General features: G+C 39.7%; 2 protein-coding genes across 14 annotated transcripts in view; one reads left to right on the forward strand and one right to left on the reverse strand.

Annotated features, from left to right (window-relative positions):
* Positions 1-12,266, reverse strand: part of CHEK2 (checkpoint kinase 2) — a 32,052-nt gene extending 19,786 nt beyond the window's left edge. For 3 of the 6 annotated variants that reach the window (XR_005652602.1, XM_039861876.1, XM_039861872.1), the window contains exons 1-5: positions 12,063-12,262; positions 9,444-9,795; positions 4,067-4,191; positions 3,808-3,955; positions 1,321-1,411 (exon numbers count right to left, since the gene is read on the reverse strand). Coding sequence is in view for 5 of the 6 variants with exons in the window: in XM_039861876.1 (XP_039717810.1) it covers positions 1,321-1,411; positions 3,808-3,955; positions 4,067-4,191; positions 9,444-9,795; positions 12,063-12,089 (743 nt within the window). In the remaining variant the exon portion in view is untranslated. The other 3 variants (XM_039861874.1, XM_039861873.1, XM_039861877.1) reach the window with 3 other exon arrangements.
* A 31-nt stretch (positions 12,267-12,297) lies between these two features.
* HSCB (HscB mitochondrial iron-sulfur cluster cochaperone) lies at positions 12,298-19,131 on the forward strand. 8 transcript variants are annotated; one of them, XM_039861881.1, is made up of 7 exons: positions 12,652-12,878; positions 13,160-13,313; positions 13,693-13,789; positions 14,099-14,188; positions 14,758-14,902; positions 15,155-15,202; positions 18,913-19,131. In XM_039861881.1, exons 2-7 carry the CDS (start codon positions 13,273-13,275, stop codon positions 19,002-19,004), a joined length of 513 nt encoding a protein of 170 aa, XP_039717815.1. In that variant the 5' UTR covers positions 12,652-12,878; positions 13,160-13,272; the 3' UTR covers positions 19,005-19,131. The 8 variants fall into 8 exon arrangements, 7 of the variants coding, with proteins under 7 accessions (XP_039717813.1, XP_039717812.1, XP_039717817.1 ...); XR_005652603.1 differs by lacking the exons at positions 12,652-12,878; positions 13,160-13,313 and adding an exon at positions 12,300-12,619 and having other exon boundaries at positions 14,099-14,193; positions 18,913-18,999; XM_039861878.1 differs by lacking the exons at positions 12,652-12,878; positions 13,160-13,313 and adding an exon at positions 12,301-12,619.
* Positions 19,132-20,689: the final 1,558 nt, after the last annotated feature.

Raw genomic sequence — 20,689 nt, forward strand, 5'->3', positions numbered from 1 at the left:
AAATTTTTTTTCTTAACTGACTCATATAAGTTTCTGTCACCTACTAAAAGTTAGATGCGTTGAATCCTCCCTTAGGAAAAATAGAGTCCCACACATTTCTTAAGAGCTGGCACAGATTTGGCTGTGAGCTTGCAAGCAGCCAATGCAAATATAGAGACAACAATGAATTACTGAATTTGATGTCCATAAACTAAAATATGTCTCATAGATGGTCATGAAGAGTGTACTCTGCTTGATTTTATGTGGCAGGAACACGGGTGATTATTTTCTTCTATTATTTTCTACTTTCATGTTTCTAAAATTATCAAGAGGTAGAAAGGCCTCTGGGGGTGGGGAAGGAATGGGAGGGTGATGGATATTGTATAATGTGGTAAAAGGTGTCCTGAACACCTTCCCTCAGGACATGGTTCTCAAAGTATAATCAGGCAACCCCTAAAGCACCCCAAGACCCATTTGGGGTGTCCACAAAGTTAAAACTATTTTCAGAATAATATTGCCTATAAGACATTATTTGCCTTTTTCATTCTCATTTTCTCATAAGTATATAGTTTTCCAGAGGTTACATGGTACACAGCATGTGATATCAAAACAGACCAAATGAAGAAGCAAATTATCAGGATCTAGCCATTTTCTAGTAAGCTAGATATTAAAGAGATTTGCAAAAGTGTGAAACACCTCTCTTCTCACTAATCTTTTTAAAAATAATTCTTTTTCATTAAAAAGTTATTCATTGTAACATAGTGAGCTTATTTTTTAATGAATAAATATTAATGTGTCTCCATTTTAATTTCTAACATAGTAAATACAACAGATTTAAGCCACATGGACAAAAGCTCTTTGGGGTCCTTGGTAATTTTTAAGACTATATGGAGTCCTGAGACCAAAAATTTTGAGAACTTTGTTCTATTCAATAGTCAGTTTCATTTCACTTCCCAAGGTGTCACAAATTCTGAAGAAGGCAGAAATGCAGTAAATATTTCTTTTTGGAAGGTAATGAAAATGTTCTAAAATTATGCTAAAGGTTTCACAACTCTGTGAATATATTAAACACCACTGAAATGTACACTTTAAATAGCGAATTATATAGTATGTGAATTATGTCTCACTAAAACTGATTTTTAAAAGTTGTAATAGATAAAAATTTTAAGAAAAAACTAATTATTTCAATTGATCATTATTAAATCAATAACATACCTATCACAAATCAGTGCCCTACAAGTATGTTATAAATAGATGTTAAAAACTAGGAATAAAAATCTAAGCAATGACAAATGTTTAGGAAAAAATTAAGTGCAATTTCCATAAGAAAAAATAAATTACCTTCCAAGAGTTTTTGACATGATGTATTCGTCTCTTAATTCCTTGGGATAAACTGACTGATCATCTACAGTCAGATCAAAAAATACAAAAACTAAGGGAAAAAGGGCAGAAATAGGTCTCATTAATTCATTTGATAAAGAAAAAATAAGTGGTCCTAAAATTTAGTAAACATATGGAATATAAAACAATTGTTTTAACTGAACATCTAATCCTAAAGGAATTATTTAGCTGGCTAACACATATCATGAAACCCACGGGAAATGATGACAGTCAAATTTCATTCTTCAATGGAAATACACAGCATCTTCCTTCTTATGCTGCAGAAATCCATACATAAACCTAGCCTTATTCCTTGACCTCAGAATAGATTAATCAATCACGCTAAAATACCTATGCACTAACACAAGACCAGAACCAAAAAGTAATTCATTTGAGCCTAGAAAAAAATGTTCTATGCATATAGATAAACATCTCAGTAAAAATTAGACCACTGGTCACCATAACTGCATTATCTCCTCTTACCCAGTTATATCTTTACATATCAGACATTTTCTAAAGTTAAACAAATAGCATTTCCCCTCAAATTCCCCTTTATTTCTCCATTATTTAAGTTGTAACTCAGAAAAAGAAAACAACAAAAAACTATTCATTTAATAATTTACCTATCCATGTGGGCCAAGCCTAAAACGAGTTATCAAACATTTCAGTTCTACAAAGTCATCAACAGTAAATTTGCAACTGCCCATAATATCTTGAAAGAGTAAAATTTGTTAAGACCCTTGAGTTTAACAGATTTTAGGTGATGGCTTTTGACCACCCTGGAGTCACCTAGAGCTCCAGTCTGTGGCACAAATTTGAGCCACCTCAGTGTGCATCATTCCAAGTTGGTCCTTATGAGATAAGATACTTACTTGCCTAGTGAATGAGACCTACTAGCCACCCAGGATACGACCATTTAAGAACCTAGATATTCCAGTGGCCTCTGAGAATCTGGTAACTGAGGGGCTCTGGAGATGTAGTTCTCACAAATGTCAAGGTCTACTTCAGAGGCTGCAAACTCAGCTCCCAACAAAAGCCAGTTTAGGCTGGGTTGAGTGTAAGACAACATAGAGCAGTGGGGACCTGAATGGTTAAACACATCACCCATCTAATGGAGGCAGCCTCTACTCTCACTTGCAAATCCTCAAGTTATGGGATTACAGGCTCTGTGTGGCCAGATAGTTCACTTTTTCAAACAGATCTAGAGTTTCATGCTAATACAATGTCAATAAGCTGAATGCAGTCTGCAGAGTACTAGTTTGATCTATTTCACTCAGGGCCGCCCTTAGCCTATATAACACCTTTGTTCAAATTAGAAGAGGTGTCCCTTGGGCAGACAATTGAGAAAAAGGTGGCACACAGCTTGTCAAGAGGAGGACAGGCCAAATTTCAGCACCCAGCTGCCCCTTCAACCAGGTGCTCTCAAACAGCAAAATCCTTTGCAGCTGCCCTGACTGTAATTATCAGATAGGAAACAAAATAGAAACGCAGAAAACTAAGGCAATCATAAAATGTACATTAGAATCCCCAGGATGGCCATAGTCCTCAGATGCCAGTCTGAAGACTGACTGCATGAGAATCACCTGGGCAGGATTTTTTAAATCCCTAGAACTACTGAATCAGAATTTGTGGGACAGTGCCTGTGGGAATCTGTATTTTCGAGGTGTTAAACTCATACATACTCATACCTTTCCAAGTCACTCAAATCCCAGATAGTTTTGGAAAGTTCTGTGCGTGTTTTTTTCTTTTAATTAAAGAACCAAGAGTATTCCTCTTGTTCAAGGATTGAAAATCACTGTGAGTTATGTTGAACTCTGTAGGTTGTTTTTGTCAATTATACTTTCTAGATGAATTTTTTGCACTGAATGAAAATTATTTGTTTTAGATGTGTTATTAATGAAGTTTTAGGAGTGGATACTTATACAATGCTACCTACCTGATGATGATGATAAACATCTCCACTTTCAGAGGATAACCAAGCAGTATTTAAGGTGCAAGATCTAAATTAAGATTCTTCCAGAAAAACCTACAGCCTAACGCCTGACATATAATAGGAGTTCAATAAATATATATAGAAATGAATGAGTTTCAGAAGGACTGAAGGGAAAAATGAGGAAGGGAGAGGAATTAATGGCCTAAAACATAAAACAACTCATAGACATCTAAGGCTGACATGATATAAAATGCAACAACCAATGAACTATAAACTATTTTAAGCAACATGATAATTCAAGGGAGAGCATACAGCTTTAAATAAAATTAACCAAACCAATTAAACCTTAGAAAATTTGTCTTGATAGAACTTTTTCATAATTTAAAAACACAACTGAGTTAATCTTGAATACTAACTGTACTTTATTTACCTAAACCATATTCTGCAAAGAACACAATGTCAATTTTCCTTTATATGGGAGAAAAAAAATTCTGATAACCAGATGATAATATTACCTTTATTACTCCATACGGAAAGTGCAATTTCAGAATTGTTATTTAAAGGAAGGCGTCTTCCTTTCCCTACAAGCTCTCTATTTACGAAGGTTCCATTCCCACTGTGATCTTCTATGTATGCGATGTAAGAGTTTTTAGGACCCATTTCCTAAAATAGAGAACATTTTATTTTGTGGGGAGTTATAGTGGGAAGATATCTATCTAACAGTGATGATAAGATTACCACCTCTCCCAAATATATGGGTGATTTGCCACCTACCCTGAAAATCCGAAAGTGCTTCTTACTATAAGTCCGGTATTTATCCGTTCTTTTCAGCAGTGGCTCATCAAAGCAGTATTCACAGCTTTTATCCCTCCCAAACCAGTAGTTGTCATTAACACACTCTGTAACACAAAAGCACACACCAGAGGGCTGTTGAATTTCATGTTATCTAATACCTTTAAAAATTGCTCATAAAATCTACTAGTAGGAATATAGCCTATGAAAGCAATCGAAATTATAGATTTATCAAGATTTTATAAGATTAAAAATGATAGGGGAGAAAAAAAATTTCCAACAGTGAGTTTAATAAGTTATGGGGTTTCTACATAAGCATGAAATAACATGCAGTCATTAAAAGTTCTTAAGCAATTTTTAATCATCTGAAAAACTACTCATGATGTAATAACTTCCTACTTATTACCCTCCTGAAGCATCCCATCATACTTAGTATAAAATCTATACTCCTTCTCATGGAAGGCTAGATGCTCAAGATCTGGCCCCTGATCCCTTCCAGCCTCACTTTTTACCCCTCCCTTGCTCACTACAGTCCAGTCAGTCTCACCAGCTTCCTTTCACTGTCCCGAACATTGTGGCCTTTGAATACTTTGTTTCCAGTAATTTGAATGGCCATCTTGCCTTTGAGTCTGGACTCAAATTCTCATCTCCCACTCGGCTTTCTGTATAAGCAGACTCTCACCTCACCACCCACATGTTATCATAATGATAATCTGCTATGTCTCCCTCTAAATATGGACCATAACTGGAAATTATCTTGATTATTTGTATACTGTCTCTCCACATTCCCATTTTACAACATAAACTCTAGGAAGGCAGCCTTGGGTCTCTTGTTTAAGAGTATAGCTCCAGCACCTAAAACAATGAACATGGTAGGCAAGTAAATGCTCATGAAAAGACAGATATTAGGACTAATTTCCCTAACATAGGTAAAGTTCCTACAAATCAAAAAGAAAAAAACGATACAACAGAAAATGGGTGAAGGATATATAGACAAGTTATGACTCCACATTTCAATAATCAGATTGACAAAACTCAAAAAGTGGGACATTACACTACGTTAGTAAGAGATATGAAGAAGCAGTTACTCTCATACATTGCCAGTCAGAATAAAATTTATACACTAGCTAGGGAAAATAATTTGGCAAGATTTATCAGAATTACTTATGTAATCCCTTCGTATCCATGAAGATGGCTATAATTAAAAAAGAAAAAAAAAAAGAAAGAAAATAACAAGTGTTGGTGAAGATACAAAGAAACTAGAAACCTCACACATTCCTGGTAGGAATGTAAAATGGTACAGCCGCTGTGGACAACAGTTTGCAGTTCTTCAAAAAGTTCAACGTAGAATTACCCTAAGACTCAGCAATTCCCCTCCTAGGTATATACCCAAAAGAACTGAAAACAAGTACTCAAATTCTTAGATGTGAATGTTTATACCCGCACTATTTACAACAGTCAAATGGTGGATACAACCCAAATGTCCCTCAATGGATGAATGAATAAACATTGTGGTATTTATATGATGGAGTTATTACTCAGCCATAAAAAGGAATAAAGTACTCATATATGCTACAACATAAAAGAACCTTGAAAACATGCTAAGAGAAAGAATCCAGACTCAAAAGATTGCATATTGTATGAAAATTTATATGAAATATCCAGAATAGTTAAATCCATAGAAATGAATTGTAGATTGGTGGCTGCCAGGGCAGGAGAGGAAAATAGGAAGGAACTGCTTAATGGACACAGAGTTTTATTTTGGAGTAATGCAAATGGGTTTGAATTACACAGAAGTGGTGGTTGCTTAATGTTATGATGTATGAAATGCCTCTGAACTGTTCGCTTTAAAATGCTTAATTTTATGTTATGTAAATTTCACCTCAATTTTTAAAAATTACATATGCGCATGTGCACTGGCCCAGAAATTCTACTTCTAAGAATGTATCCTACAGATAGAATCATATGTATTATGAAAGGACATAGGGACACATGTATAAGGTTATTAACTATAGTATTATTCCTAAAACAAAAGATTATAAATAAATTAAATGTCCATTATTAAGGGGGCTGGTTCAATAAATTTATATTGAATTTATAAAAAGAGAATGAGGATATTTACATTCTGAGGAAAGAATGTCTAATATATATTGTTAAATATAAAAAGCAAGTTGCAAAACAATGTGTTGTAAATTATAATTAGTATAAAAATAAAGGGAACTTAGTTGCTTATATATGCATCAAATCCCTGAAAGGCTAAGGTAAGAAATCAGCAATACTGAGAAGTAGTTGGGGGAAGGACGTAAGTTGGATGAAGACTTTGTACCTAATGCAAATATGACCTCTTTAAAAAAATCAAATGAGTCTGCAGTCTAGTGGGGAGACAAACATGTAAACAATTCAGGAAAACCATCCAAGGGAAGCACAGACGCAGAGCCTAGGCAACTCTGGCTGGGGCTATCAAGGAGAGTTCTTGGAGGAAGCGAGACAGGAAGGATAAATTGAACGGAGACTTTAGAATGCAATATGGCAGTGTCCATACAAAGTGAAGCCATGCCTACCCTATGACCCAGCAATCTGACTCAGGCTCTACCCTGGAGATACATTTGCCCAACCAACCAAAGAGACAACTACAAGGACATTCACTACGGTCTTGCTTACAGAAACAAAAACTAGAAACCACCTAAGCATCTTTTAATGGGGGAATTAATAAATGAATCATGGTATATCTATTAGAAACCACAAGCTTCTGGGCAATTGGGGAAAAGGAGGACATGGAGAGCTCATCAAGACACTGAGTCCAAGGATGGTAAAACAAAGAATGCAAGGGGCAGCCTCTCATGGAAGGTCTGCTCTGATCTTTGCTCATTAGGAGACCTCAGGCGGATGTGTGGAGGAGGGCAGGGAGGGCAAGGGAACCAGAAGCTCTCAGTGAGTCAATTAAGGGTATGAATCCAAGGAAGGACGGGCCCCTCCTCCTAGTAATGAAAGGGATGCAGGTAAGAGGGTGTGAGGGGTGAGGAACAAGTATATTAGCTTTGGCAAGTGAATTGAAAGTTGAGGTTATGTTCTTTTCTTTACCAGTATTCTAGAACCCTTTGAGGTTCAAATTCACTGTCCTCCCTCTCAGAGGATGCTATAACACTGAAAAATTTAAGGCCGTCTGGGAAAAGTTAACCCATCTCTCCCTTTGATCCTATTCAATCCCAACCTTTGGCCTATCTTCCTTATCTTTGCTTTAACATTTCCCCATTTTACAGATGAGGGCTAAGGCTCAGAGAAGTAGCATCATTTTCCTGAGGTCACACAGCTAGAAAGAGACAGAGCTAGGAATTGAACCCCTACTCTCTAACCGTAGCACCCTCACTCTTCCCCCACTCCTCTAACTACACTCTCACATTTATTTTCTTTCCACTCAAGTATTTTTAATCTCTCTCTCTACCAGTTCCTCTCAACCTCATTTTATACAGTAACAAGCCTCCTTTGGGCTCCATAGTCCCCTTTGGCTGCTAACTAATTTTAATTTCATTACCTTTCTTATCCCATTCATTTCTTTCACAATGACAGGTTAAGAACATAGGTTTAAAGTCCAAAAGTCATAGGTTCAATTCCAAAAAGTCATAATAATGTAGGAAGGCATGAGAATTAAACTGTTAAATCAAGCTATATTCAGAGACTGCAATATGCTGATCAGCCCTGCAGCCAGGCCAGGAGGACACCTGCAGTAGAAAGGAAGACTGCTGCTGGGATTGCTAACAACCCATTTCCCATATCCTTGGAAGGGGAAACAGGAAAAACAGTCTTTAAGTGGCTGCCCTACACAAATAAAATTGTTCATTCCCAATGGCTAAAACTACGGGGAACCTATAGATTAAAGGCTGGGAACTGCCAGCAGGCCTTTCACACTACATATTCTTACCTTTTCACGCTAAATACTCTTCCCCTTCCCCTTCTTCCTCACTATACATCAATATCAGAGGAAATGGGTAAACAAAGTCTTTAAACTATAACTCACAAGAACTAAAGAATGATATATAAAACTGGACCCCCCTTCCCACTCAGGGCTGTTTCTCCTTGTCTTAGGTTTTTGTCTTTGCTTTCTCTAGCCTTTGCTTTTCCCCCTGTTTAATTAACTTTCCTTTTGTCCCTAACTTTGGCACATGTATTGAATTCTTTCTACACTCTCCACCAAAGGACTTGGGGAAATTTGCCCTGTTGTGCCTCAGTAGGTTCAATTTTCCAAAATCCTAACAGTCCCAGCCACTGCAATCAGACAAGAAAAAGAGATAAAAGGCATCCAAATTGGAAAAGAAGAAGTAAACCATCATTATTTGCAGATGACATTATACTAAATATAGAGAACCCTAAAAATTCCACCAAAAAACTGTTAGAACTGATAAATGAATTCTGTGAAGTAGCAGGATACAAAATTAATATTCAGAAATCGGTTGCAATTCTATGCACAAACTACCAGAAAGAGAAATTAAGAAAATAATCCCATTTACAACTGCATAAAAAAAAAAAAATACCTAGAAATAAATTACTTAGCTATAAAAAAGAATGAAATCTTGCCATCTGCAACAACATGGATAGACCTAAAGAGTATTATGCTAAGTGAAATAAGTCAGAGAAAGAAAATTCCATATGATTTCACTCATATGGAGAATCTAAGGAACAAAATAAACAAACAAACAGATTCATAGATACAGAGAGTAAACTGGTGACTGCCATATGGGACAGGGGTAGAGGGGCTGGGTGAAAAAGGTGACGAGATTAAGAAGTACGAAATAGTCACAGAGATGTAAAATACAGCATAGGGAATACAGTCAATAATATTATAATAACTATGTATAGTGCCAGGCGGGCATTGGACTAATTGGTGGGATCACTTCATAAATAATATAATGTCTAACTACTATGCGGTATACTTGAAACTAATATAAATATTGAATGTCAGCTCTAATTGAAAAATAAAATTTTTTGAAAAATCTCCCAACTCCTGGGTGTATGACGGTAGACAAGTTAAAAAATTTCTCTCTAAACCTCAGTCTCCTCTTCTGTAAAATGGATGTAAGAATAATACTCTCTCATAGGATATTTTGAAATTTAAATAAGATAGTCCCAACACTACACCCAACACCAGGTAGGCAGGCTAGCATCAAGTGAGTAGGAGCCATCTTAGTGCAAAGAGGATGTCAGATCCTGGCACAGGCTCAAGTCTTGGCACAGGTGCTTGTAGTCCTGACCAACCTGTATAGGCCCACACTGGCAGTGTCTTGAGCTTTCTGCTGCAACAAATTTCTGTAGTTATTTTTCTGAACACAATATCAATGTTACACTATATGACAAAGGGTCTTACCAAGATTGGAGAATCCATCCTGAAGGGCCCATAATCGAGCCCAAGGGGCAGGGACAGGCTCCTCAGGTTCTTGGTCCTCAGGAATAGAATACAGTTCCTGAGTAGACACTGTGTCTAAGGAGCTCAGTGTCCCCGAACTGGAGTGAGAGGACTGGCTGGATGTGGGCACTGTGCTAGTGGAGGAGCTGGATGTGCCCTGGGACTGTGAGGAGTCTTGTGTCTGTGAGGAGAGGCCATGGGACTGCAAGAAGCCGCCTTGGGACTGCGAGCTGGTGCTGCTGCCATGGGATTGTGAGGACGCGCTGCCATGGGACTGCTGACATTCCACATCCGTCTCCCGAGACATTACGACCTCAAAAACAAGTGTCCAACAATAAAGTGAATTTCAAAGAACATGACTTAAAGTTCAAGAGTAAAAGATGTTCAAATTGTGATGATGATTAAAAAAAAAACCTAGGGCAAGCATGTTCTGCAAAAATTAAAATTCTAACAGTTTAGACCTATACCTGGGCTGAACTTTTCATCAGATCACTTTCACTAGATCAGTTTTTTCTCTGATAGCCACAAACCACAGGGAAAAGAAACAAACAAAAGAAATTATTTGAGGGCTATAAATAAGTAAAAAGCAATGAAAATGAGTTGGGGATGAGGAAGAGACTCATAACTGCTTACACTCATCCAATTCTTAAAAATTAAAAGTGAAACCTAAAATGTATTCGTCAATACAATTAATGTAGGGAGGAAGCAAGAGAATTAAAATGCTAAATCAAGCTACATTCAATGGCTGCAATATGCTGATCGGCTTTACAGTCAGGCCAAGAGGACACTTGCAGTACAAAGAAAGATTTCTACTTGGGATTGCTAAAAACCATTTCCCCACACTCTGAAGGGGAAACAGGAAAGAGTCTTTAAGTGGCTGCCCTACTCACACACACAAAAAATCATTCATTCCCTATGGCAAAAACCATAGGGAACCTATGGATTAAAGGCTAGGAACTGCCAGCAGCAGTCCTTTCGGGCTAAGTACTCTTCCCCTTTCCCTTCACTGTATGTCCATATCAAAGGAAATGGGTAAACAAAGTCTTTCAAACTATAACTCACAGGAACTAAAGAATGATATATAAACTGGATCCTTGGACGCTCAGAGCCTTTTTTCCTTGTCTTGGGTTTTTGTTTTTGCTTTCTCTAGTCTTTGCTTTTCTCCTCCTTTAATAAACTTCTTTTGACCCTAACTTTGGCGTGTGTGTTGAATTCTTTCTACACTCTCTGCCAAAGAATCCTCTTCTCAGTGCAGGGCATAGTCTCCCCCCACACTCAGGGTAATTTGCCCTGTCCTGCATCATAATCAACACTAAATTTCATGTTTCGGAAAGAGAAAAAAGGGAGAGTCTGGTGGCTTGGGGTAGAAGACAGGCAAAGAACTTATTTGCTGCACCACTCCAGGGAGGCCATTTGCACAAATGGTCACTGATGCCCCTCCTCCCCCAAACCAGCTCCAGGAGATTCCTTGACTCCTAAGGGCTGGGCTACTTAATGAGGCAGAACACAAAGAGGATTGCACTAAACAACTCCACCTAGCCCTTTGTGATGCTGAGTAACTATGGGCTTATCACTTATCTTTTCAGCATCCTAAATGGCCTTCCAGCCATTCAGAATCTTGCAGAAAACATTCTTTGAGCCACAAGAGACCATAACAGCGGCTCCCACCCTTGCTTTAGAATTAACTTGGACAGTTAAAAATTATAGAACCTACAGTAAACAAGACTTCGTCCTGAAAACTGGTAAAAGACAGTGCGTAAAGCAGTGGCTATCATCGCTTATGATAAATAAGGGTCCACTAGGCGAGACCGCATTGGCCTCAGCCCTGAGGAGCAAGTACAGTGGAGTGGTTACAGGCAAATAGGTCTGGAGTCAGATACCCGAGTCAAATCTTTGCATGAACCGTTAGGTAAATCACAATCTCTTGGAGCCTTATATAAAAACGTAGAAGGCTTTAGCGGGTTAAAGCGATGATGCATGAACGCTCCTCCGCTAGTAATGCTTGATCATTGCGAGAAGAGAATTCCAGTCCCAAAGAATCTGATAACCGGAAAAGACCTTACAAGTGCAACATAATTTTTTTTTCAAATAGAGAAACTGAATCGCAAGGAAGACTGGTGTCCTCCTACCCTCTCCTCGCCACCCCATTCCACACTTACTTATGGCCACTTGCAAGGCATCCTCCTACACAGGTCAGTATGTTTCCAGTCCTTGCAATGCCTAGCCGCTAAGAGTGGGTTCTCAATAGGTATTTTTGAGATTGAACCTAAAGTATGGTAATAATTACTAACATTGATAGAACTCTTTACAAAGCAACTTTGCTCTGATCTTGAAAAGCACAATTTGTTTCTTATCCTGTACATGTGGGCCAGTTTCAGCTTGTAAGTTAACTGGGGAAGTGAACTTCACCTGGAAGTTCATCTGCAAAAAAGGAAGAGAGTCGCCCACGAATTCCTTTCCTATCTCCTACCCCGCAACCCAAGCTCAAAAAGACAAAGCGGAAGCTCCAGCTCGCATTAACTCCCTGAGGACGGGAATCGAAGCCAAAACACCCAATTGAAGTTTCCCACTATGACTCACCGCGTGAGCCCACCTGGAGCCGCACATTCACAGTAGCCGCAGCCAGCAGTGGCGCTAAACAGATACAAACTCCACCTCAGCCAATCAATGAGGACCAGCCGGACCAATGAGGACCAGCAGTGTGGCCGTCCACGCGTAGCCTCACTGCTGGCTGGGAGTTGTAGTTTAAAATGCACGGCGGGACTCAGAATTCAGGTTCCCCCCCTCGCCTCGAGTGGCCCCACCCCCTCAGCTCTCCAGCCAATCAGCAGCACTTCTCTGGTCGGCCGCTCGCTCTTTCCTCCACAGGTGACCGCGGCGAAGATAGGCCGTGGGCCAGAAATGTGGGGTGGGAGGACCCGGGCCTTGTCCCGCCTGTGGGGGTTGTGGCCAGCAGGGGTCCTCGGAAGGAGACCACTAAGCTGCAATGCTGCATCACTGGAGGGAAGCAACTCCGCCCACTGTTGGAACTGCGGTGGCCCAGGGGGTCCTCTTCGTGGAGACGGGTTCTTCTGCCCGCAGTGCCGCGCTCTACAGCCACCTGACCCCACTCGAGACCACTTCAGCATTATGGACTGGTACCGTAGGCGGTTTTGGGAAAGCACTGGGACGAGATAGATGTCAGGGACCGGTGTGCGAGTAGGGAGGGCCGATCAGGCTTGGGCAGGAAAAGGAGGGGCCAGTTACACAGGTAGGCGGAGCCTTCGAGACCAGGGACTGGGTATTGGGCCTGGGAGAATGGAGGATGGGCTGTGTCGCGAGAAAGAGGAAATTGAGGGGCGGGCCTAAGAGAAGGTCTTTGAGGGATGGAGACAGTGGAGAGAGGACTGGAGGAAGGTCGAGGAATGAAGTTAGGGCAAATTGAGGGATGGAGACAACGGAGGAGGGAGACTTGAGGGGCGGGGGCTGAGGTAAGGGTACTTAAAAGGCCCTGGAGAAGGGAGACTTGAGGGTTAGGATGAGAATGATTAAAGTTGGATAAAGAATTTTAAGAAAGGAGTACTGAGAGGTTATCCAACATAAGGGAGTAAAAGCATAGAAAAACTTAATATTGTGAGCATAGTCTAAGGGTAAAGTGAGAATGAGAAATGAATGTTTTTCCTGTTTTCCTCTGACAGTTGAGGAGCTTGGAGAGATGGTGAAGATTGGGCAGAGCTAAGCTGATGAGATAGGGCAGGCTCTGGGAATAGAAAGCCAAAAGGATTGGATTAAAATAAAGTGGGAGACAGAGATGAAGGGACCAAGGCCTTGTAAAGATAGGATGGGATTTAGGTATGCTCCTTCCCTTTAACTCTGGACTCTGCCCCTACCAGTCACTGAACACTTATGGTGGGTTGCAGTAACACTACCCTTAAGGGTGCCAAATTCATTCCCACCTCAGGGCCTTAGCATGTTCTTTCTGTCTGGATGACCCTTCTGATCTTTGATTACACCTCATCATTGTTTCAAGTGTCAGCTCAAATGCTACCTCTTTGTCCACCAATCTACTACTCTCTCTGACTTGTTTTCCTTCACAGCACCTACCACTTTTGGAAATTATCTCTGTGTGCATGTTTATTGCATATTTCCCCATGGGAACAGGAACCAGGCCCATAGTTTACAAATCTATAAATATTTGATGAATGAATTTCATCTCCTGATTTCCTTCTAGCAACCGTTCGTTCAGAGTTGACACTGTGAAGCTCCAGCATAGGTACCAACAACTACAGCGTCTTGTCCACCCAGATTTCTTCAGCCAGAGGTCTCAGGTAGCCTATTGGCCACTTCTAATCATACCGAAACACGTGTGCATTCTGGGTGGGTGGCAGTGGCCTTGTGGTTATATGTTTATCAGGGACAGCCAACTCCACGTGGCAGCCAGACTCCAGCCACCCAGGCCCTGGACCTGTCCTGCAGAATTAGAACCCATCAGTTGAAAATAAATATAGCTTATTCCACACCGATTCCACTTTGGCCACTTCCTTAAGCGGCTGCCCAGCAATATTTTATGAAACAGTTTGTGAATATAAGATGGTTGATTTGGATGGTAATAAGATTATCTTCATATCCACTAACAGACTGAAAGGGACTTTTCAGAGAAGCATTCAACCCTGGTGAATGATGCCTATAAGACCCTTCTGGCCCCCCTGAGCAGAGGACTATACCTTGTAAGGTGATTTTCCAGCCCTTCTATGCATGACTGCCTGGTGTCCATTGCACTATGGGACAGTTGCTCCCCTATATTCAGCAGAGGAGTGCTCGAAACCTGAGCAAATCCAGGAACCAAACATTATGTAGCCTCAAAGATACTACATGAGTATAGTTTTCTCTGAATATTCTCTGTAAATCTCAATTGCTCAGTTGCATTTTTTAAAATCATTTTTTATAAATTTCAAGAATTGGATGGTCATGATTTTTAGTGAAGAAGTAATTTCAGGGGGTTTTGGGGAGTGTGGAAGGGAGGAGGTGAGCACCTTAGAATTTTAGGATTTAATAGAATCTTTACAGATATCCAGTTCAAACTCTCAAGTAAAGGAATGACTCCCCCAGGGTCACACAGTTCTAAGGAGCAGAAAGGGATCCTTTCCAAGGTTCTAGCATCCTACCCTCACACTTTCATTATTAGGACAATTCATGTTTTCCCTATGATATTCTGTAAGGAAGGGTGAGTAGGATTTATGACTCTGGCCATAGTTTCTTGAAGCAAACTTGTTCTCCTTGCTTTATGCCCCAATAGCTAAAGCTCCGTGGCATAGAGATTCCAGAAGGAACAGATTATGAAATGGACAGGCAATTCCTCGTGGAAATAATGGATATTAACGAAAAACTTGCAGAAGCTCAAAGTGAAGCTGCCATGAAAGAGATCGAATCTATTGTCAGAGGTAAAAAATAAAATACCACCAAATGCATTTTATGAGTACTAGTCTGGGGTTAGGTGAAAAATGAATATAAAGAATACATACTGGCCATCATAGTGATTCAGGGAGTATTTTTTTTTTTTATACTGAAACCAGTTTTGTCTGGAAGTTAGACATCCCTATAGCTCTGGAATGCAGCCTTAAACCAAGAAGTGTTGTCTTCATATCATGAGTCAATTTAAATAGAAAAATTAAGATAATGCTTTTCTCTTTCAGCTAAACAGAAAGAATTAACAGACAATGTGAGCAGAGCTTTTGAACAAGGTATTTTCTTCATTTCTTGATTTTCTTAAATATGGAAAGAAATTGTAAGCACTGAGGTATAAACCATGCATTCAACAAGTAGCTATTATATACCCATCTTGTGATGATAAGTACATGGGGAGTACCTAAAGAGGAGTCTACATTTTTGCCTTCGAGAATTAAGTCTTGCTGGAGAAACAAGCTGTGCTCCAAAAACAGTGATATGCCATTAAAAGATTTGACAAGAGAAAGTGCTTTCATTCTCCTTAAACAAGTAGGAGAAGATAAGGTGAGGGATGTGGGCCAATGCCAACACAGGTTGATCCTAAGGGCAAGGCTGCACCCTCAACATTTGGCAGAGCCTGCACACCCATTTTTCTGCAAAGCCCAGGAGGAGAAGCCCATGGCAGAGCTGTACCCGAATTACAAACATGGACTATTCATCCTTGTCTCCACTGCTCCTGGTTGAAGAAACTATATCTGTTTCTAGCTGTTTTTAAGCAAGTACAGTCTTTCTATCCATTTCTGACTTGTGCCACCCCTTAACTAAGAGAATTTAGGCTTTTCAAGATAAAGGGAGGTTATTATAAGGAATCACGGCTATCTCCCAGAATCTAAAGAAAAAGTCCCTGCAATGATTTTAGTACAGTGTGATCAGAACTTTTCAGGCACAGAACCTTGGGACCAGAAAGCAGTCTGGAACCAAGACTGAGTGCCTCTAGCAGTCCACTCCATCCTCCTTTCTTCTCTAAAAGCAACTTCTATCTGCTTTCTTATTAGTATATGGTGCCCCAAAGTGGACTCTCCCTCTGGGTGACTCCTTAGTCCACCTGCTCCATTTCCTTATAAAAACAAGGCCTTTCACCATCTGACTAGAACCCTAGACCCAAATCTAGATTTCTGGGAGAGGGAATCTGGCCCAGCTTTGGCCAGATGTCCACTCCAGTACAATCAGCTAGGGCTGAGGGGATAGGCTTACACAGTGTGCTACGTAATTTGCAGGGACTGTAGGAGTCAATTCTGAGAAGCACACAAAGGTAATATCTTTTAAAAGATGGGAAATTAATAAATAAATAAGAAAGATGAGAAATATATAGGTTAACAGCAGAAAATACAGGAATCTAGCCCTACATATCTGCCTGAAATCCATGTCCTCAACCCACTGGCTAAGATGGTCCTGTTGTACCTTTGTATACTTTTGTATTTTAATTATAAAATATAATTTTAGAAAAGAATAAATAATGCATAAGTACAATTTAGAGAATAACAGAGGTGGCTCCATAGTGTAGTGGTTAGCATGTCTGCTTTACACGCAGAAGGTCCTGGCTTCGCGCCCCAGGTGGAGCCACGGACTATATCCCAGGTGCGCCGAGTGCCCTGGGGGTGCCAGGCCCTGGGTGCATGTCGTGAGCATGTGGGAAGAGACCCCACCTTCAGAGATCCATTTCTTAAGGGGAGACGGCAACATCTGTAGGTCAGGGGTGGAAGTGGGGGTGGGAGGAATTAAAGATGGAGAAAGGAAGGAAGGCAGGAAGGAGGGAGGGATGGAAGAAAGGAAGGATAACAGAACAAACACCCATGTCCCCACCACCCAACTTAAGAAATAGAACATGCAAAGAGGATATACAAATGACCAATAAGCACATAAAAAGATACTCAGCATCACTAATCATGAGGGAAATGAAAATCAAAACCACAATGAGATACCACCTCATACCCATTTGGATGGCTATAATCAAAAACATTAAAAATAACAAGTGTTGGTGAGGATGTGGAGAAGTTAGAACCACAGGATGGTGTTTCCTCAGAAAGTTAAAAATAGAATTACCATACAACCCAGCAATTCCACTTCTGGGTATATACCTAAAAAATTGACAGCAGGGACTCGAAGAGATGTTTGTGCACTGTCAAAGATAAATAAAACCACATACTAGTTAAAATGGTAAGGACAAATTTGAATCAGTAATAACTATTGCAATAGAGAAAAGAGTCCAACAAACTAAGCTCAACTTCAATTTGTGGCTGGGCATTTTAAAGGGAGAATGAAGCAAGAAGGAGGGGGTGCACAGGAGCTCAGTAGAGTCAGGGAAGTGAAAAATTCTCAAAGTGGGAAGGTGTGAGGGTAGTCCATGTGAAACCCATTGGGGTTTGCCAACTGGCACTTTCTGAAGTTAGGCTCCTACCCTCCCACAGAGCCTGGAAGACAGAGGCTCTATCTCTGGGTATTGGCTGTAATAAATAGTACATTCTTTGGGCAGCCTCGAATTTTCTCAGGCAGGCATTTTAAGGCGGGGCTAGGATCATCCTAGAGATGTGGCCTCAAGCTGTTAGAAACTATTTTATGTTTGTTTAAGTCAAGGCTGAGGTCTAGGTCATGGCTGAGGCCTAGTCGAGAAGAGGGCTCAGAGGAGCCTGGCTGGAGTTTGGTCAAGGAGAGAATTTTTGTCAACATCCACATTCATAAGATTTTTCACAATAGCTTACAGGTGGAAGCAACCCAAGCATCCATCAATTGTTGAATGGATAAACAATATATGGCATATATATACAATTGAATATTATTCTGGCTTAAAAGGGAAGGAAATTCTGTTACATGCTACAACATGGATAAACTTTGAGGACATTATGCTAAGTAAAATAAGCTAGTCACAAAAAGATAAATGCTGTATGATTTCACTTACATAGTCAAATTCATAAAGATGAAAAGTGTAATGGTGGTTGCCAGGGGCTGCAGGGAATGGGGAATAGGCAGTTATTGTTTCCTAGGTACAGAGTTTCAGTTTTAGAAGATGAAAAGAGTTCTGTGGATAAATGGAGTTGATGGTTGCACAACAATGTTAATGTACTTAATGCCACGGAACTCTACACTTAAAAATGATTACAATGGTAAATTTTATGTTATGTGTATCGCCACAATTCAAAGAATTTTTAGTAATACCAAAACTGAATAAAATAAATAAATGTAGAACATAACCACTGTCTTCCAAGCCCACAGTAGGCCCTTTACAATTGCATCTCCCTTCTACAGTAACCATTCCGAATTTTGTGTTAATCATTTTTTGCTTTTCTGGATAGTTTTAACCATATATGAAAATAAAAGTATATTATTTAGTTTTGCATATATCTAAGTCAGGGTTTCCCATCCTTAGCATTACCAACATTTTGGGCCAGATAATTTTTTGATGCAGGGGGCTGTCCTGTATACTGTAGGATGTTTAGCAACACTCCTGGCATGTACCCACTAGATGTCAGTATCACCTTCCCAGTTGGGAAAACCAGAAATGTCTCCAGACACTGCCAGATGTCTCAGTGGGCATAAAATCACCCCCAGTCAAGAACCACTGGTTTAAGGGCTTCATTCTCAGAGACTGAGTCTGTACAACAGCAGCTGGCAGAGAGGCTTCCACATTCCCCTCAGGGTTAGACCACCATGTATAATATAGGAATACTCTTAAAACACATCCATTTATTACTTGGGGACTGTCCTGGAAAAAAGCAGCTAGTGTAATGTCCGAATCCTGTAAATAAGCATGCATTTATCCCCTTTTGATTAGTCCCTTTGTCTTGTTAACAATCCAGATGTTCTCCCTCTCTCTGTCACTCAGATTTACTGAATGCTTGATCAGCTGTCCAGAGGCTAGGGCTCAACTTTAATCCAGCTGCTTCAGTCAATAGAGTTAGTTTTATTCTTGCTTAAAATGAAGCCTCACATTAATGTCTCTTTATTTCAGATGATTTTGAAAAAGCCAAAGAAATTTTAACAAAGATGAAATACTTTTCAAATGTAGAAGAAAAGATCAAGTTAAAGAAGATTCCCCTCTAATTGTCGCTAATTTTAAAGTGTAAAAAGTAAAGTTCTTGAATATTTCTTTTCTGGTTTCTGCTAATTAAAACTAGATATGTGTTAACTGTTTATATCATCTGAATTAAACCTGTGGCTCAAGCATTAATGAGTGCCAAAGTTTGTCTTGCCAGCAGAAACAACCTAGCCAGAGTTTGGTCAATTTTTCATGTGTTGCTCGATACACTGTGCCCCCAGCTAGGCCAGTGGATGATGAGGTGGGGATGGGGCCAACTTGAGGCCCTAAAGGAGAAGTTTGACAAAATCTTTTCTGCAAAGGGCCAGGTAGTAAATATTTTAGGCTTTATTGCCTGTTATAACTATGCAACTTGCCATGTATGGTAGCACTTTATTTACAAAATAGGCAATGGGCTAGATTTGGCCATAGTTTGCCAACCTCTGCCCTTGAACATGGCCAAATCTTTCTAATGGCATGACCTTCACTGATAGATAGTCTCCTTGTTAGCATGGCCTTCAGAGCATTCTGTTTGGTAACCATGCAAAGCTGCCTAAGGGTCTCTTTGGTCTACATTTCAAGATGTAGAAATATTATCAAGAATTAGTCTGGTATTAAACACTAACCACATTTTCAGTTCCACACTGGTGGGTTAGAGCAGTTTTAACTTTTCTGGACAATTGACACCTTCTTGTCATGACTTCCATGCTCCTCTAACCCAGCCTGAAGCAGCTTCCACTTCCCCTTTGGATCTTTGAAAATTCAGTTTTAGTTCTTGATACATTTCTGGGGGGGAAAAAAAGTATTTTTTAAAATCTCTGGATCAAAGATTAAAATAGAAAATTCTGATTAAAAAATTCCAAGAAACAACATTCAAACTCTTAGAATTTCATGTTTATCATTGAAAAATTAAAGGTTCTGAGCCAAGATTTACATACTACCAGAGCTTAAAAGTACAGCTCCTTTGCATCCTCTCTCTTCCTTTTCTAAGAATTTATATCTTGTGAATTCTGATCCAGTTTTTCTCAGTTAACATTTGAAGATTTATGGATCCTCTGAATGCAAATTAACCACAGCAGCTGTGTAGCTTAATGGTACTTGGGAATATCAATACAATCTCCAACTCACAAGATTTACAAGAAGGAGTTACTTGTCTGAAAACACACATGGAGTCTTTTAAGTAAATAATTACAGTGCAAGCAAATGTCCTGATTAAATTGAATGCTTCTGCAAAGAAGGAGGAGATGAAAGGAGTGTTTGATATACTTCCATAGATGGTCTTTTTTTCCTTCTTCAGAACAATGATCAGGACCAAACAATGTGACCGCAAAAAGAAATCAGATAAATGTTGCCTCAAATGATACTTTTGGAGGAACTTCAAAGAAACTTCTTTCCCTTACCTGTTGCCATCAGTTGTAAAGGCCACTGGGCCTCCCACAAACCATTTCTGACTTGGAGAATACATTTTTAAAAACTTTATTTCTGAGTCACGGCTTCTGAGTCAGTGGGATTACTTTTTTTTTTTTTCTTCTCTTCCAAATTCCTTCCCTTTTAGTCTAAACTCCAAGTTTAGCTGGACTTCTAAAGCCAGGAACACTTTCAAGTATTCCCTGACAAAGCCCTACGGGAAACATGCTTCTAAATGTCTGAAAGGTTAGCAGCCCTATTTGGATTAAAGTTTCTGAAGGAGTGAAGCAAATGAAGCACCCAC

Source organism: Pteropus medius, unplaced genomic scaffold (assembly GCF_902729225.1).
Source record: "Pteropus medius unplaced genomic scaffold, Ma_sr-lr_union100, whole genome shotgun sequence".
Lineage (NCBI taxonomy): Eukaryota > Metazoa > Chordata > Mammalia > Chiroptera > Pteropodidae > Pteropus > Pteropus medius.

Excerpts from the sequence above, each read along its gene's own strand:
- HSCB (XM_039861878.1), top strand. The coding sequence starts at position 12,384 with ATGTGGGGTGGGAGGACCCGGGCCTTGTCCCGCCTGTGGGGGTTGTGG. Across the intron at positions 12,620-13,692 it reads CACTTCAGCATTATGGACTG|CAACCGTTCGTTCAGAGTTG; the intron begins GTACCGTAGGCG and ends ATTTCCTTCTAG. Across the intron at positions 14,903-15,154 it reads GATCGAATCTATTGTCAGAG|CTAAACAGAAAGAATTAACA; the intron begins GTAAAAAATAAA and ends TTTCTCTTTCAG.